We start from the raw sequence: 18773 nt of genomic DNA on the forward strand, positions 1-18773 counted from the left end.
AGTGAAAGTGCTAGTTGAAAGTTCCATTTCTGACCCAGGACTGGGGAGGAGGAATGATTTGCAATAGTCAGACCCGCTCAGCTGTTCAACACGTGTGTTTGTTTTATACACATTGAGTAGTTTTTGCTGCAGCGCGCGTGTGGATGATGGATGTGCACTTCGCTGGGTTATAACGTGTCCAGTTAAGAAACCCACGCCGTACGTGTAAAGAAATAAAACCTTATCTTCAGAGCCATCTGCATCCCTGTGTGAAACACGCACCCAGTAAATAATGCGGGGAGAGGGGATTAGCCTGGGCGCAGAGAACCGGAGAGAGGTAAACAGCTTTAGAACCTTTGCAGGAGGAAAGTGCAGCTGCACCTCAGGGCGTCTTCGGGCTGGTGCCAGACTCCTTCTGCACCGGCTGCCAGGTCACTCGGAGAAGCTGGCAGGCGGAGCCTTCCCTTTCGGAAGAGCTGTCCTCTCTCTTACCCCCTCGCCCTGGCTTGGTGCCTCGGGGCAGCCTCGGAGGCGCGCCAGCAGTACTCCTCCAACTCTACTCCACCCGAGCCTGACAGCTGGGCGGTCCCGCCTGACCCGTGGGCAGGTCGCTGCACCCTCCCGCCGACGCACGCCCTGGCGAGCGGGTCCGCTGCAAAAGGGCTGGCACCGCAGGTTCGAGAAGCCCCCGGGCCGGGCCGGCCAAGCGGCGGAGTTTCCATTGTGAGGCCGTGCGACTGGCCGGGGAACGCGCGCGTCCGCGCGCGCGATCCCGAACACACACACCCTCCCTCGCACACGCGGAACCGGCTGGGCCAAGGGAGGGAGGAGGAGGGTGACGTAGCGTCCCATGGCGTCACATTGACGTCTCGCATTCCAGGCACTCTATGGAGAGGCCGCTAGGGCTCCTGTGGCATAAATGACGTGCCGAGAGAGCGAGCGAACGCGCAGCCGGGAGAGCGGAGTCTCCTGCCTCCCGCCCCCTACTCTTACAGCTCCTGCTCCTCCTCCGCTCACCATACACAGACGCGCTCACACCCGCTCCCTCACTCGCACACACAGACACAAGCGCGCACACACGCTCCGCACACACACTTCACTCTCCCGCGCGCTCACACCCCTCTTGCCCTGAGCCCTCGCGGGTGCAGCGCGGCGCCGCAGCCGGACGCCCCTCCCGGGCTCACTTTGCAACGCTGACGGTGCTGGCGGTGGCCGTGGAGGTGGGAACAGCGGCGGCATCCTCCCCCTGGTCGCAGCCCGAGCCAGGACGCCCGCGGAACCTCTCGGCTGTGCTCTCCCATGAGTCGGGATCGCAGCATCCCACACCAATCGCTCACCGCCTCCGGGAGCTGCTGGGATTGTACACCGCAGCCCTTCCGGGACAGCAGCTGTGACTCCCCCCCAGTGCAGATTTCGGGACAGCTCTCTAGAAACTCGCTCTAAAGACGGAACCGCCACAGCACTCAAGTACGTATGAGATTCGCCCAGTTAATAAGGGGACTTGTTTAAAAAGTTGGCTGGCTGGGAAGCGTCGTTCCTGAAATTGACAACTTTGAGTGTGGGGTTCCCTCCCCCCACCTCACCGCCAGGCTTTGGCTTTGCTAGCCTAGCGGCCCGTAGGTTCTGGTCTGAAACTTTTCCCCAGTAGCGGGCCCGCGGGGATCTCTGGAGCTCGTGGGATTCCTCCCCCCACTCGAAGAGGCTAAAAGCCTCTAACAAAGAGGAGGACCGGGATTTGAGCTGTAGCGGCTCCAGCGATGTAATTCAGGGTATTTCGGCTCTAGTTGTCATGGTAATGATGCTCTCGGCGGCGGCGGCGGCGGCGGCGGCAGCGACGGCGGCAGCGGCAGGGAGTTGCAGCCCCGGTGATGAACGGCAGTAATTTTCCTGCCTTTTAAGTAGGATTGAAAATAGGAGCTCTGGTGGGTCCAAGTTAATGTACCTGATGGTGGCACCGAGCTGGTTCTCTGGAAGGAAGCTTGGGAGGGAAGGGCCTAGGCAGAGGCGACCAGAGTTTGCAGAGGCACTCAGAGGACCTCAGGAAAGAGGGCGTAATTGTAGGAATGTGGCTTATTGTATTGAAATGAGCCTGGGGTTCCACTAGGCACGTCTGCCTGGCATCGCTGACTTGCGGGTTTACACTTTTCCTTTAGGAGGTAAATCGGGTGTAATTGCTGACTCCAGCGGCCTGACACGTGTGGGGACGGTGTCCCTCTCCTCCGGACCTTGGCTCTGTGTGGGAAAGGCATGCTTTACTTTTCACTGACAGAACTAGCGCTTTTGGAGAAGTTGCTCCGAGTGTTTTACTCTTAGTAGAAATGAAAGTTCTCGGTGGTGAGACGAGAGCGGTCATGCGAGCGCTGGCTGCGGAGACTGACTTCCAAAGGCACCTCTCCAACCTGTTGGAAGCCTCGGAGCAGCAGCGAGGAAGAACGCATCTGTCCCTTGATTTCCAAGACCGTTCTTAGAGATTGCCTTTTATTTATTTATGCATCCGAATTCTCCAGAGGGAAAAGCTGCGAGGAGTTAGTAATCAGAAATATCAGGCTGTGATCACAGGGCCTTGGGGTTCCGGGAGAGAAGTACTGGGAGCCGTCAGTCATTGTCATTCCATCGAGGGTCCAATGCCGGATCTCTTTTCCCACGAAGGGGAAATATTTTACAGAGCCGAGCTGGGGCACGAAAAAGCTGCCCAACGAGGCTAATGGGCACAATGAATGAAGTTACTTTATTCGAGTTATTTTCTCTGAACAAGATGCTCGCAGTTCGTATCAAAGACTCCTTAGGCCATAGCAACCTTCACGCCCGCTCCCTCCCCCTGCACCCACCCACCCGGTTCCCTGGGACCGTTCGTTCACAGAAATTCTTCCCCGCGGTTTGTCTCGTCTCCCTTGGTCTTTCTGAGAATCTCAGTCTTTCCCTTTCTGTCGGTCTCTCCTCTGCTGCGATTACCCCCGCCCAACCACCGCCCCCGCTCCCCAGGGTTGGAAACTCCGCAGAGGAGCTCCGGTCACAATGGTGCGTTTCACGGTTTCCTCCACACACTCCACCACGGGGAGGGGAACACGGGGGTGTTCCTTTCGTCTGCCCACGAGAAAGAAAGGGGCTTTGACAGAGGTAGTTATTTCCTTCTAATTTACAACCCCAAGGCTCTGTGCTCCCGGCCCCAGCGGCCGCGAGCCGGAGCGGCAGAACGTGTTTCCAGGCGCTGAGGCTTTGCCTAGGTAACCGGCCGTTTGCAGGGCGGAGAGAGCCGCAGGGCGCTGGGCTGGGCTGGAGGAAAGGCGGTGTGGGTCCCTCCCGCGAACGCTGGGCACTCGAGGGGAACCCCTTCGTTGGGGAGACGCGGCCCCCGCCCATCCGAGTTCAGAGGCTGCCCCTCAGAGAAAGACTCGGCTTGAAAGGCCCTCGGGGAATGCGGGGCGGGAATGCGGGCACCCACTGAAGAAGGGGTGGGTGGGGCATTGCTGGAGACCCCCATTGAAGATGCGGGGAGACGGGAAGCACAGGCTACTGCCGTGGGAAGATCCGCTTCTACCCGCGCTACAGTGAGCGCAAGCTTTCCGTCGGAGCAGCTCCAGCTGGAGCTAGAGGTGGCAAGGGAATCCCCCATTTCCTGGCCGTCAAGGGTTTCCCGGACCTGGGGGCTCCGAGTCCCTTTCTTTCTTCCTGCAGGCAAGCCCCGGGCTCAGCGGCGCCAAGAGACGACCCTCGTGGCCCCGGGCACCTCAGAGGTTTTTGACTTGGTTTGGTTTAGGGGTGTTTCGGTCCTTGTTCCCACCCTTTGAGCTGTGCCCACCAGGGACAAAGGGGGCGCTATAGGCCGGAGTTTGGGGCATCCAGATCCTAACGTGAGGCCTGCTGAGCTGCACTTTCAGCTACAAACTTTCGTGGTGGCTGTGCGTTGGTCCGGAGCCACGCTCGGCGCCCTCAGGAATGTGCCCCCTCTGGGCCGCTGGGTGGCCAGGAGCCTCCAAGCTGCCCACCCTCGAAGACACTTCGCTCTGGGTGCAGGGGACCTGCCTCCGCCCGCCCCACCAGCCGTGAACGTCCGCTTCGTCCCCTAGATTCCAGCGCCAGCCTTCTCTTCGCTGTGTTCTTTTGTTTGCTTGACCCCTGGCCCTCGAAACTTGAGGCTAATAGAAGCGAAGCTCCATTAGCATTTAGAATGAAAAGCGCAGACTTTCTTAATTCCTCGGGGCATTCATGCATTCGTTCCGGACCTTGTGCATTTCCTATGCAACTTGTAAAATTTGTATTTGAGGGGTGGGGGCTGGCGGAGTTGGAAAATGGCTTTTTTCCGCTGGTGAGCACTAACTGACCCCCATATTCGGGAGGAGCTCCTTTCTCAAGTGTTCTGCTTTCTTCGGTTTTCCTGACTTCGCAAGCTCAGAATCAATTGTGGGAGCAGAGAGATCAATTTCTGGGCGATGGCAGGCTGCGCTTTTTTTTAGCCTCGGTTCTGGTGCCACAAAACGACGGTAGGCGCCGTGGGTTCGTACAATCTTTCCTCAGCTTCCCCATGGCCGTGTGATGCTTCTTGCCCATGGGGACTTCTGTACCATTAATCACCCTCAATTTTATGATAATTCTTTGTAATCAATGTAGCATTTATAGAGGTTCCCAAGCAATTCCCCCAGTCCCCAATGCGCCTAGCCCGGGCCATAGTGATCCATCCTGGTCTCACTGTGACTTATGTCCTCTCCAGAGCCCACTGCGGAAGAGCGCAGCCCGGCAAGCCCGGGCCCTGAGCCTGGACCCTCCGCAGTGCCGGGCAGCACTGCCTGCGCTTCGCCTCGCCGAACGTCCCCTCCTCCTACACTCTCAGCCTCCGCTGGAGAGACCCCCAGCCCCACCATTCAGCGCGCAAGATATCCTCCAGGTAGGTCCGAAGGCAGGTCACCTTTCTCCTCCCTGGCTGAGGGAAGCGGGTGGGGGAACCACACACCCAGCGGGCAACGTGGTCGACCTGCCCAGTGCCAGGACGGTGACTGCTGGCCACGAATTTCACAGCACAGGTGGCTTCTTCACAGGAAGCTCCTCTGTATACCACACCCTGTTGCTACTGAGTAAAGCAGCCAGATTAAATTAAGCGTTGCATTGCTCAAAATTAATTTTCCTGAGAGAAATACAAATACACCAATAGATTGGGGTATTTTATACATTTTAATTTCATTTTGCTCTTCTTTTAGTGTAAACATGTAAGAGTTATGGAATCACTTAGAGCAATACTGAGCATTTTCATTTATATAAAACCCAAATCATTTGGGTGAAGAAGTTTAGATGATTGAAGCTCGGAGGGAAGGAGAAAAGCATTTGAACTGAAAACCAAAGAGTAAATTTGAATTTGGCAAAAGAACAGATTCTAGATTTGATTTGTACCACCTCTTTACAAATTTGTTAAAGGAATAGTAGGTGCCAAGCCTGTGTAGGCACCATAGATAATGCAGATAAATAGAATACAATCCCAGCAAGGTCATCTTCTAGCTAGAAACCTCAGAAAGACACAAATGAGAGCAACAGGAAGGGATTGGCAGGGAAGAATGAGAGAAAAGACTAAGGGATAAATCCTAGAGGTGCTGAAGTGAGAAGGAGAACAGACGAAAGATCAGGCAGTGTTCTTTCTTTTAAATGATTAGCCTTTCATTTCATCCCAACAATTGGACAGCAAGATAAGTAAACCTTTGACTTCAAACTAGTAAGTGTATTTCTAAAGCCCTGCTTGGAAAAGAAAGGCTTGAACTGGCCTCTCCTCATCACTGCTTCTTCCAACAGGCCCTCATCATCTTTTTTCAAGTCAAGATTTCATCCCATACACGCATGACTCAATCAGATTTGGAAATGTGGGTAAGAGAAAGATGTCAAAGGAAATGTGAAGCATTCACTTCTCTGTTAGTCACACCTTTTACACCATAGACTCCAAAGAGGCGTAAAGCACCTGGTTTTCCTTTGGCTCAGAAAAACCAACCACCAGAAACTGCTCCCCACCCCCCGCCCTTCTTTTTTTTTTTAACCATTTATATTTAGCCATAAAGGAAAATAATTAGATAAATCATCCACTACGTCCGATAATTCTCAGAGCCGTCTCACTCAGTTCAGCCTCTCTGAACAATGGTAAGCACCCTGGATACCAGCCACTTTGGGGGCAACATAGTCAAACTGGCAGAGATATCAAGTCTATTCACAAACTGCTTTTTTTAAAATCATGGGTACTAATTATAATGTCACAAGGAAATACCTATACTAACTTGCCTATTATGGTAGTTATAAACTGTTATCACAAAACAGCCACTGATATATTTTATTAGTTAGAATTGGGATATATATATGTGTGTTTATATATATATGGGTGGGTGTTTTGTTGCAGCTGCTGATCTTTTTCTTTGCAGATGGTACAAACTCCCCCGAGTCCATTTCCTGGGCCTATGTCCCTACCTAGCTGACTGAAGTTATCACCAGGGGTCCAGTTTGTGCAGGCTGCTAGCCCTATTGGAGGAGTGGGGAGGGGGTGGGAGAAAGCAACCACAACGTGTGTGGGCAGGCTCAATTGGCACTTATAAAATGTTAGAATGTCAACTCTCTCCCTTGGCCACTAAATCTCTCACAGGGTAGCTCTTTTTTGACTAACTCAGGTTTACAAATCAATGTGTGTGCCTTGGGGGGACCAATGGCCTCTTTCCCCAAAAATAAACCAGCTGGCTTTCTCTTTGTTCTCCTAGGTTATAGCTGAGGAGGCCACTCCAATTAGTTTATAGGACTCAAAGCCACTTTTTAAAACCATGCCTGAGCTTATGAGGAAAGACTTCAAGTTTCCCAAATCTGGTGGAGAGGGCAGGGCAAAGGGAAGGAAGATAGGTACAGAGGTCCACAGGAGGCCAGGTTTTGGCACCCCCTTGTCAGGAATTCAGCTTCCTTACTAGGGATGAAGAAAATAAGTGTGGGGCTTTTTGTCTATGCTACCAGACGGAGAGGATGTCAGTTCCTCTCTATTTCCCAGATTAGAGAGCAGAACCCATTGCTGCCTGTTAGCTAGACAACCAGTGTTAACTTGCTTCTGAGAGACCCTTTTCTCTGTCCCTGCAGAAATGCCCTGCGTCCAAGCCCAATACAGCCCTTCGCCTCCAGGTTCCAGTTATGCCGCGCAGACATACAGCTCGGAATACACCACAGAGATCATGAACCCCGACTACACCAAGCTGACCATGGACCTCGGCAGCACTGAGATCACGGCCACCGCCACCACGTCCCTGCCCAGCTTCAGTACCTTCATGGAGGGCTACTCGAGCAACTACGAACTCAAGCCCTCCTGCGTGTACCAAATGCAGCCGCGACCCTTGATCAAGGTGGAGGAGGGGCGGGCGCATGGCTACCATCACCATCACCACCACCACCACCACCACCACCACCATCACCAGCAGCAGCAGCAGCAGCCATCCATCCCTTCCGCCTCCAGCCCGGAAGACGAGGTGCTTCCCAGCACCTCCATGTATTTCAAGCAGTCCCCACCGTCCACCCCCACCACGCCGGCCTTCCCCCAGCAGGCTGGGGCGCTGTGGGACGACGCGCTGCCCTCAGCTCCCGGCTGCCTCGCGCCGGGCCCGCTGCTAGATCCGCGGATGAAGGCGGTGCCCCCGGTGGCCGGCGCGCGCTTCCCGCCCTTCCACTTCAAGCCCTCGCCGCCGCACCCGCCCGCGCCCAGCCCGGCCGGCGGCCACCACCTCAGCTACGACCCGACGGCCGCCGCCGCACTCAGCCTGCCACTGGGAGCCGCAGCCGCCGCGGGCAGCCAGGCCGCCACGCTCGAGGGCCACCCGTACGGGCTGCCGCTGGCCAAGAGGGCGGCCGCTCTGGCCTTCCCGCCGCTCGGCCTAACGCCTTCTCCTACCGCGTCCAGCTTGTTGGGGGAGAGTCCCAGCCTGCCGTCGCCGCCCAACAGGAGCTCGTCGTCGGGCGAGGGCACGTGTGCCGTGTGCGGGGACAACGCCGCCTGCCAGCACTATGGCGTGCGCACCTGCGAGGGCTGTAAGGGCTTCTTCAAGGTGAGCGCACGCCGCCCCCTCCCCTCTGCACCCAGCCCCCTCGCTGAAGGGAGCTTCTAAGTGGGCGGAGGAGCGTCCTGGTCCTTCCGGGTTTGAGCGCTGTAATGCGCACGCTGCGTTCCTACGGTTCTTCGTAGTACCTTCCCATCCATTTTCTCAGGGGCTTGCCCCCGAGTTCCATGTACAGCAGGCCGCCCCAGCTGGACTCCGGGGGTCCGTGAACGTCCTGGCCTGACACTGCCCTATGAACATTTTTCCTGAGAGCTTTCAGCAGAGTCTTAAAAGGACCTGTGACTTAGAAAATGCAAAAACCTCATTGCTTTCTTTGTCCATCCAGGGTGTCTGAGGGGATAGGGTGTGCGTACCAAGCCCTGGACATTTGTGTCCCATTTAGTCCTTACACTAAGAGCTGGTGCTCTAGAGTCAGACACACCTAAGATTGAATTCTGGCTACTCCCTAGCTATTTTTAGTAACAGTGTTTTAAAGGTAGATATTAATTATCCTTGTTTTGTAGTTGAGGATGTTGAGGTTTGGAGAACTTAAATCAGCTGCCTCAGGACACACCTTCAGAGAGGGGAGATGGAGGCAGGATGCCAGCCCATGTTTGTTTGACCCCAGAGTCCCTTTACATAGTTCTGCAGCTCTGGAAGACAGGGGCGGCTGTCTAGATGCATGCGAGGCAGCTTTTTCCACAGAAGATAGAACTTGGGGTTCTCGTGTCCTCCAAAAACCCTTCTTTACTTCTGTACCACATACAGTGCCAGGCATAAACACAGTTCATTCCCTCATGGGCCTAACAGAGAATTTTGCAGTGGGAGAGCCATCAGCCTCCCCATGAGGAAGCTGAGGCCTGGAGGAGCAGTGAAGCCTTATGAAGGCTGTAAGCAATAATTTAGCTGCCCATGAGATGTTTCCAGCTGATTTCTCCTGACTCATGAATCTTTCAGTGTTATTTCTGCCACTTAGGGAAAAGACTTTGCTCTTTCACTGTGCCACCTTTTGCTATTGACTCCCAGACTTTATCACTTACTTCTGTGTCATCCTTCTCACTCCCCACACTACTGGCCATTATTTCAGGCATTTCAAACCCACGCAAATTATTACTTAACCTCCAGTGCTGGACAGGGTAGAGAGAAAGAGGCAGGGGGATGCTGATTGGGTAATTGGGATTTGGGAGGCCAATAGAATATATCTGGGAGCATACTGGAATTGGAGAGAGAAGCAGCAAATAGAAGACCTTGATCTTTCACCTTCCAATTGTATCATGTTGGGCATGATATTTCATTCTAGGCCTGTTTCCTGATCAATAAATAAAATTCAGAGAAGGGCTGTGTATTCAATGAGATAAAAATACATATGAAAGTACTTTATAATCTTTAAAGGGCTATAAACAATAGCTCATTATTAAAAGCTATAAAGTATTTGTAAAAATGCACATTTGTGCAGGGATATACGTAGCAACAAGCAACAGCTATTTTTGATCGTAAGATAGTAATCATGTCACTACCTGAATTCTGCAGATAAATGAAAAAATGTTTGGAAAGACTGCAGTATGTTAAGTGCCCTACAGATATTTGGGATTATGATGTTTTAAATGCAGAATCTTGGCCATTTTATTTTATTTTTTAGCCACTTAGTTTAGCCATCTTTTGTTTTACTTTCTCAAGCTTTATCAGAACTACTTTCAAGTAACTTCATTCCTTTAGGAGATTTTATTTTTACAGGATTTCAGTGGAAAGTGCTGAAGGACAATGAAACTGGCAGCAGAAAGGGGGAAAAGAAAAAAAAAAGAATTATGAATAATCTACAAATATAATCATCCCTAAATAATTGAGAGTTGACCAAAATACCAGAGTGGTAATACATTCTGAGTCTAGAAATGTCAATTAAGTGTTCCCCAACAGCTTCCCTTTTCTGCACTAATCCCTTGAAAACAAATCTATACTTGAAAGGGTGGGGGCAAGATGGGGGAGAACCACCCCACGGATCTGTTAATTAAGGGAACTGGAGCGGGTTTTACCCAGTGGCTTTCTACCATTAAATTGAATTCTTTAAAAATGTGACATGAAGTGCAGTTAATGATAGGAATTCGGTGACTGAACCATAACGATCTCTCCCTGTCCTTAAACTGTGCACACACACAAATGTAGGAAAGGCTTCAGGTTATTGGGAAAATGTATACCTGAAGCAAAATGCCACCAGCACTCAAATTGGCACATAGCCTTGAGGATGATGGCAAGAAGTAGAGTGTTAGAAATTACTGCATGTTCAATGAAAGCTTTATTCAGGAAACACACATTTCCTACCCTTACAGACTGCTAAGAATTTAAATGCTGGAACCTCAGAAGTGTGTCTGTGTTTCAGAATTTTGCATTTTAAACTAAAATCACCTACTAAGGCAGGGAAGACATGTCTTAAACTTGAGATAGGTTGACTTTGTTATTCTATCCCCTAAAATGAAATTAGAAGGTAATAGGGTAAAACTAAAACATGGGGGTTGAGGATGACTGAAAGTAAGGGTTGAAAGCAAATCTAGATGTCTGAGCACAAAATAGATCATGAAGCCCAAGTTACATGGATTTCTTTTCTTTTCTTTTCTTTTTTTTTAATGCAGCCCAGGCTTCCCAAATATATCCCAACTTTCTGCTCTATTAGGAGTTTATAGATCCAGTTAATTTCTGAACAGTTCCACCCTAAGTGGTAAAATACATTCATTTACACAAATGTTTTCAATTTTAAAAGCAAGCATTTGTTTAAATTTGGAGGATGAAGTATGTTTATATCTCCATGTGTTATTTCCAAATTATATGGATTCTGAAAAACACATTATTTTTCTATCCAAGCTCAAGTTTTATGATATTTTTTACAATATGGTTATTTTGGTGTCTATGTCAATAGTCATTTATGAAATGACCTATTAATAGGAATTTTCACTGAAAATATATGTCTCTCATATTTCTTTCTTTTCTCGGTCTTTTTTTATTCCTTTTTTTGTTTTCTTCCTTAGATATGATAATGATTTCTAATAACTACTTTTAATATTTTGCTTTGAAAAATCAGAAATGGCCTGTTTATCATATATGGTCTTTAAAGATAAAATAAGCTATACAGGCTGATTAAGTGAATTTTTTTGTATTAAAATATTATTTCCTCTACGTTTTAATCAGAAAAATCCTGATTTTGCTTTTTATGATTTCATCTCTGTTGGGTAACAAAGCCAGTTACTGTGATATTTGACTTACAATAGTGATAGCAAACAAAATACATCCCAGATAATTTTGATTTTATTTTAATAAGGTCAGCAATAATCAGGGGAGCGGAACAAGTAGAAAATTGTTCCCAAAGGGATATTAAAAGTGGAGATAATCTAATTCTCCAAGGTATGATATGTTGACCTGGTAATTTCAGATATGATTTTATCATTCAGAGTTGGGTGTCTCCTGAGACTTGCTTTAGAACAATCCGAGATGATTTTCATTGTCAGCAGCTAACACTAATAAAATTGTTTCTCCTGCAGGCTAGCGTGTTAGGAAATTAAATTTATCGAATTATATGAATTGCACTGTCGCTTTTCACATTGTAATTAAAATACATCTTGTCAGGTCCTACCTCTTTCCAGAAACTATCAGTTGACTATCTTGTATTATATTTTCTCAGAGAACAGTGCAGAAAAATGCAAAATATGTTTGCCTGGCAAATAAAAACTGCCCAGTAGACAAGAGACGTCGAAACCGATGTCAGTACTGTCGATTTCAGAAGTGTCTCAGTGTTGGAATGGTAAAAGAAGGTATGGTATAATGCTTTTTACCCAGTTTGCTCATACATATTCTCAGAAATCACTGAAAAAAAAGTTAATATTTACACTGGGATAGTGAATTTTTCTTGTTCCTTTTTCCTTTCAACATTTTATTATATATATCTACATTTTAGAATAATTGAGGACTATTCTAATTTCTCGAAATTAATAGAGAACTTGTATACATACATCTTTGCTCTATTTTAGGAGACTTTTAGTGCTAATTCATTACCAAATGTAAATATGGGTGGCTTTTATGCTGCTTGCTTCAACTCTTATGAAATCATTGTGTGAATATTGTTCCAAACTTACTGCCACTTTTAAATGGTTGGTCTCATTAACGATTGCTCAGCTATAATGTGTTTTTATTCCCTTTTGCGATTTATGGTCATTCATAACAAAATCTTTGAAGATTTTTTTTTTTTTTGTCTCTTTTGGCATCAGTTGTCCGTACAGATAGTCTGAAAGGGAGGAGAGGTCGTCTGCCTTCCAAACCAAAGAGCCCATTACAACAGGAACCTTCTCAGCCCTCTCCACCTTCTCCTCCAGTCTGCATGATGAATGCCCTTGTCCGAGCTTTAACAGACTCAACACCCAGAGATCTTGATTATTCAAGAGTAAGTTTTATGATTTCCTGCTTTCAAATGAATGATCAGGGTCTCTATTTATGGTACTTGTAGTGAGAGTTGATTGAATGATTTTGTGTCTGGCATCATGTTAGACAGTTTTCATACCTTTTCTATATTTCTCACTTCATTTAGCAATTCAGTGTATCCATTGCGCCAAATCATTTTTGCCTTATTGAATCTCTAAATGCCTTAACAAATGACCCTGACAGTGCTGCACCTGTCATACACATTGTTGCAGGATTCCTGGTGTTTGTGCCAATGAAAATATGCACAGGCGAACTACAATTTGTAGATTTCTCTTATGATCTAGACAAAGTGACTACTGTTTTTTTTTTTTCATATTGTGTTCAAACCATCTGGGTGAGCCTCAAGTTATTCTTAAGCAGTTTATGCAATTGCATCAACATTGATTGACCTGCTGCTTATTCCGAAAGATTAGACCATTGGTGGAGAGGAGCGAGCTCTGGCTGTGACATCAGATGTCGGGAGGACTGGGATGGAATGTCACCTATGCTGCTTCCTGCCTGTGTCACCTGGTTCCTGCTTTTGGCTCCCTCCTTCCTACAATGGAGATGATTACAATATTTAACCTCAGAGGGGTATTGTGAACACCAGCCACACAAGAATATAGTTGTAAAAACATTTTGAAGATTATAAATGACAATTGGTGTTTTTATAGTTAAGTCAACCAAAACATCTCAACATTTTTATTTCGTATGAGATATAGTAAAATCCCATCAGTCTGAACCCTTAGAATTTGGGTAACACAGAGAAAAGCCACAAGAAAGGATTTTCTGAGCAAATGAATAAATAGTTCTGTAAGGCAATTTATTTAAAGGACTTAGAAAAGCAAACTTCTAGTAAAACAGGGTCTCAATGAAGAGGGAAGGGAAGCAAAAAAGTCTATAATTATTGAGCAGTTTCTATATGCTAGACATTGTGGTACATTGTCTCATTTTATCCTTTAAACCACCATGAACTGTAGGCATCATTATCCCTCCTACTTAAAGACAAAAAAAAAAAAAAAAAAAAAAAAAAAAAAAAAAAAAACTTAGAATCACAGCTAGAGGCCCCCAGTCAGTTGATCTTTCTTGGTGGCTACTACCAAACTACTCTCCCCAGGTCTAATCAGTGTCTCAAGCTTCTGGTCTAATGGCTGGTAAAGAGTGAGTGTGTCCCTGCTATGTACCCTTCTCTTAGGTTGCAGTGTTGATAGAAATGATTAGTGTGCCTGCTGTGATCCTCTTTCCCTCTTCCCTACCCTCATTATAGGCTTCGAAGCCTCCTCTCTGCACCTGATCACAAAACATCATATGAGAAGCATGGTAGATCCTTAGCATCAAAGGTTGAGGACTCTTATTCTGATTATAAGTAGTGGCTCTTGACTAAAATCAAGTTCCAAATAATAGTGTAAGAGAATAAAGCAAAATAATGAGACCAAGTTAACAGTTTAGGCTTCTTTGGAATTATGTGGGCCTAGATGAAAATCCCAACACTGTCATTTACTAGCTAAGTGACTTTGAGCAACTGATTATACCTTTTGATGCCTCAGCTTCCTCATCTGTGATATGAGAGTAACAATAATATCTACTTCCTGGGGTTGTTTGTGAAGATTAAATACAATTATACTTGTCAAAGCTTTTAGCACAGTGCCCTGAATGTTATTTCCTTGGCCAAACTTTCTTACTCTGCCATTTGTTGAATGTCCTAATGAGCATGAACACTACACATCAGATATCATGCAGAACACTCTTAAGGTAAGTAGTATGATCTCTATTTCACAGATAAGGAAATTTAAACTGGGAGAGGCTAAAGGGCTGAATTGCCAAAGGTCATGTAGCTAATGTGCAGCAGAGATAGAATTAGGAGCCAGGTGTACTAGGAGCCAAGTATATTGAACCCAAAATCTGTGCTCCTAAATACCAAGCTTCACTGTCTCTCTGGTTCCAGTGAGAGTGGGTGCTAGAAAAGTATTCAAGAATGAAGAGTTATACTTCCACAAGCACCGTGGCCTCTCCATATGCAGTTCATCTCAATTAGTGAAGCTTCTTAGCACTGCCTAGGCTAAGGCTAGAGCACACAATTTGACATTGTTCCAGGGCATTTGAAAGCACGATAGATGGCCAGTTCAGATAATTTAGGCCTCAAAAGTGATTTTTTGGCCCCAAATTATACAATTATCAGTCTACATGGCCTAATTAGTCATTCAATGGCAAACCCTTCCCAGCACTTTGAGTTGTCCCAGCTGGGAACTGTCTCCACATTGAAAAATCAATCTAGTATGTTTGCTTGCCTTTGCACCATTCAGTCTGTTAGTCTAGAGTCATCATCTTCATCAACAAACATTTATCCAATTTAATTGTTAGCTTTGTCCAAAATAGCAGATTGACCATGCCAGAGTCTGGGTCACACTGGTACTACCTTTGGGGCCTGGCTCAATTTTGCAAAGCATATTTATTTTAATTACATTATTTTGGAATCAGGTTGAATCTCATAACTTGGATTCCCCTGCTTTTAGATAGCATTACACAATTATCAAAAATTGGACCCAAATCAACTAAATTAAAAGACTTTTTAAAAATACAGTGAGTTTTCATCAAAAACTTGGATGAAAGCATAGGAGCATGCTGATCACATTTGCAGATGACAGAAAGCTGGGAGGGATCTCTAATATGATGGATGTCAGTATCAACATTCAGAGTGATCTCGACAGGTTGGAACAGGAAGGGCTGAAGCCATCACAAAGAAAGTTAACAAAAATAAATGTGAAGCTCGGCATTTTGAATTTAAACAAATGGGAGAGCCTTGGCTTGTCAGTGGTTCATGTTAAGAAGATCTGGGGAGATTATTCCATATACACTCAATATGAACCAACAACATGTGTGGTAGAAGGGAGGGATGCTACATTACCTTCAGCTGCATTAGTAGAACTATGGGACCAGACCCAAGTTGATGATGGTTGCATGGACTCTGTCCTGTCAGACTGTACTTCACGGATTGAGTCCAGTTCTAAGCTGAGATTCACTGTTTCTGGGAACTTGTAATAGATGATTGGGGGAAACGGAAATACGTAGGCAGGAAGGAAAAAGATTTGGTGAAATTGGGCCACTCTTTTGCCCTATGGCAAAAAGAACTATTCTCCCAAAGACAGATCTAAAGAGAGAAAGAGTGGGGGGGCCTCTTCCCGCTCACTTGTCTAATGACAAGTGCTGACCATACTAGCTGCTGTGGAAGTGTGAGTTCATCAACACAAGAAGTAATTAAGGTCATTTTAATTTTAGCTTTTTGGGGAATTCTATACTGTTTCCCATAATGGCTATACTAATTTACACTCCCATCAGCAGTGTATGAGCATTCCCCTTTCTCTACATCCTCACCAGCATTTTAGTCTTTTTGTAATAATCATTCAAATTGGGGATACCTCCTTGTGGTTTGGATTTTCATTTTCCTGTTGGTTTGTGATTTTGAGAATTTTTAAACAAAAATTGGCTGTTGGCTATTTCTGTGTCTTCTTTTAAGAAATGTCTATTTAGGTTTTTAACCTATTTTTTGAACAGAATTCTTTTCTGCTATTGCACTGAATTCCTCCTATATTCTGGTTATTAATCCCTGTAAGATGGATATTTTGCAAATATTTTCTCCCATTCTGTAGGCTTTCACTTTTTAAATTATTTCCTTTGCTGACCATCACATATGTTCATAAATAATTTCACTTAAGGCTCCAGCTCTGTGTGGTATAATTTATGCTTTAGTTTTCTTAATACCATTATTCACCAAAATTCAATTTTCATTATACCTTCCGTCTTAAAATTTTACATTTACAAATTCATAGAACTGGAGGTGACCTTTGGATTGTCTAATCCAACTCCCATATTTTGAGAAGAGTAAATTAAGGATTAAAGGGGTTAACTGGCTTGCCGAATGTCGGTGACAGAGGACAAGATCCAGATCTCATCACTCAAAGTAATATGTTCCTATTTCATCATACTGCCACTTTCATTTAACGATGATGTACTATATTTTTGAACACAGAAACTTTAAATTACAAATGTATATCTCCATTGGGGTTTTTTTTTTTAAGGCAAACCATTCTGAGGTGGATAAAATGAAAAACGAAACTCTCTGCTTCATTTATAGCTGCCTGATTCCACTCTTTAGCAGTGTTTTAGTGTGTATCCATAATTTATTACATGCTAAATAAGAATTTGCCCTGTCAGGTTTGAGAGTTGATTTGAGCCCTACAATTTGTTAAAGATGCTAGCTTCCCCCAATGAGTCAGGTCAATAAAAAAAGGAGGAAATGTGTTGCCAGCCCCGTATGTTTTAATCTTCATGTACCAGCATGTGTTCCTTTAAGGTAGTAAGTGAGCAGTTTTCTCTGTTTGTGGGAATGGGAGGTGAAGGGGTTTTCTTCCAAGTCACAGAGGGAATGAATGTTTTAGAGGCCAGAAAGAGCTCCTGAGTTCTGTGAAGCATTCCTGGCTCTGGGACCTTCACTTCTCCTTTGGGCCAAACTTCTCTCCCTTAAAAGTGAGCTCAGATCATTGTACACCAGTGCAGTCAAAATATGTCACGTTTGATTTGTCTTTCCTCAAAATGTTGCTATTCTCTGCCCCACAGTTGCTTTTAATTTAGCAATACAAGTCTGTATAGATACTGGGCTTAGCTTCAGAGCCTGCATAATTACTAATGAGAAAACATACTTAGTGTCTTCATTAGTTGATCATTTCAAGTATTTTTCAGCATACTAGGATGTTTTCTGGTAATCAGTGCCACTTAATGTAGTAACAGACTTGCAAATACGAGAGATACTGCCCAGATAAAACCAGGCATCAGCAAATGGCATTTAAATGTGTTAACAAAATAGCCTATGATACAATGTAGCTTAAGACAGGTTAGATCTACAAGGTAAGCAGAATGAAATTGCAAAAGAAGTGGTTTCATAAAGCATCTCAGAAGACCCTCTCAAACTGTTAACCAATTTACTAGATGATTTCAGGCCAGCTCCTGTCCCTGTGTGGGCCAGTTTCCTGATCCAAATGGTAAAGAGGTTAAACTAAATTCATTCCCATGATCTCCTCTAACCTTCATTCCCTGATCTTCTGTCCATAATATTAAGCTGTAGTTCTCCTATGGGTACAAATCAGCATTTCCTAAAACATGATGCCCAGACTGCTTCTACCAGAAAGAGCTGGTGTATTTGCTTTAAAATGTAGATTCCCAGGCCACACCCACTCAGACATACTGAAACAGAACTGGGAAGAAGGGAAGGCAGGAAAAATCCGTATTTTATTTTTTATCTTATTTATTTATTTTTTTTGAGACGGAGTTTCACTCTTGTTTCCCAGGATGGAGTGCAATGGCGTGATCTCGGCTCCACAACCTCCGCCTCCTGGGTTCAGGCAATTCTCCTGCCTCAGCCTCCTGAGTAGCTGGGATTGCAGGCATGCGCCACCATGCCCAGCTAATTTTTGTATTTTTAGTAGAGACGGGGTTTCACTATGTTGACCAGGACGGTCTTGATCTCTTGACCTCGTGATCCACCCGCCTCGGCCTCCCAAAGTGCTGGGATTACAGGCTTGAGCCACCGCGCCCAGCAAAAATCCGTATTTTATAAGACCCTGTCAGATGATTCTTTGGCACACTAAGGTGTGAGAGCCATGGATATAGTTTATAATAACAACTCAATTTTACCTTGAATTTTCCAGCTTTTCCTGGGGTTGAGAAGGGATGAGCAATAGAGATATAAATTTTCTTGAAAGCGATTATTTCATTTAGCAAATATTGATTCAATGGCTACCTGGTAGTAGGCACTGTCCAGGGCAATGGACACATTGCTGAACAAGACAAAGCCTTGTCCACATGAACCTTACATACCAAGTAAAGGAGAAAAAGTAAACAAACATACAGCTGCAGTGATGTCATTGGTGGGAAGAGAGGAGTTTTTTGCTTTTTGCTTTTTGGAGTGGGGAGCATAGAATTAGATGAGAAAAGAAAAAATTTGGGGAAAAATATATTCATTGAGAATTGTTTTCATTGCCAATTTTTAAAATGTCACTTTTTAAAATGTAAGAGTCTAAGAATATGTATACATAGTTTGACCTATGCAATGATCACATCTAAAATTTTTAGAGCTATAAAGAATTGAGAAAAGTAACATTTTAAGGGAAGGAAAATGTGTTCTTAGCATAGGCTACATATTTAGCCAGGGCTGAGAGTGAAATAGAGTAAATATTAGATTCCACTCTGCTATTAAAGCCTCACATCACTAATTTTTGAGGGGTGGTATTTTCCATGGGTCTCACTTAATTTCTACACCAGGCGTCCCCA

The 18773-nt window shown here is 45.7% G+C and overlaps 1 protein-coding gene across 3 annotated transcripts in view; it reads left to right on the forward strand.

Moving 5' to 3' along the window:
- The first annotated feature begins 865 nt into the window (after positions 1–865).
- The window catches only part of NR4A3 (nuclear receptor subfamily 4 group A member 3), a 41460-nt gene continuing 23552 nt past the window's right edge, over positions 866–18773 (forward strand). Inside the window, exons 1-5 of one of the 3 annotated variants that reach the window (XM_039475269.2) lie at positions 866–1446; positions 4688–4861; positions 7063–8018; positions 11677–11806; positions 12260–12432. In XM_039475269.2, coding sequence (XP_039331203.1) covers positions 7065–8018; positions 11677–11806; positions 12260–12432 — 1257 coding nt within the window. In that variant the 5' untranslated portion in view covers positions 866–1446; positions 4688–4861; positions 7063–7064. The other 2 variants (XM_074395097.1, XM_074395098.1) reach the window with 2 other exon arrangements.

This window comes from Saimiri boliviensis, chromosome 2 (assembly GCF_048565385.1).
Source record: "Saimiri boliviensis isolate mSaiBol1 chromosome 2, mSaiBol1.pri, whole genome shotgun sequence".
NCBI classification, from domain to species: domain Eukaryota; kingdom Metazoa; phylum Chordata; class Mammalia; order Primates; family Cebidae; genus Saimiri; species Saimiri boliviensis.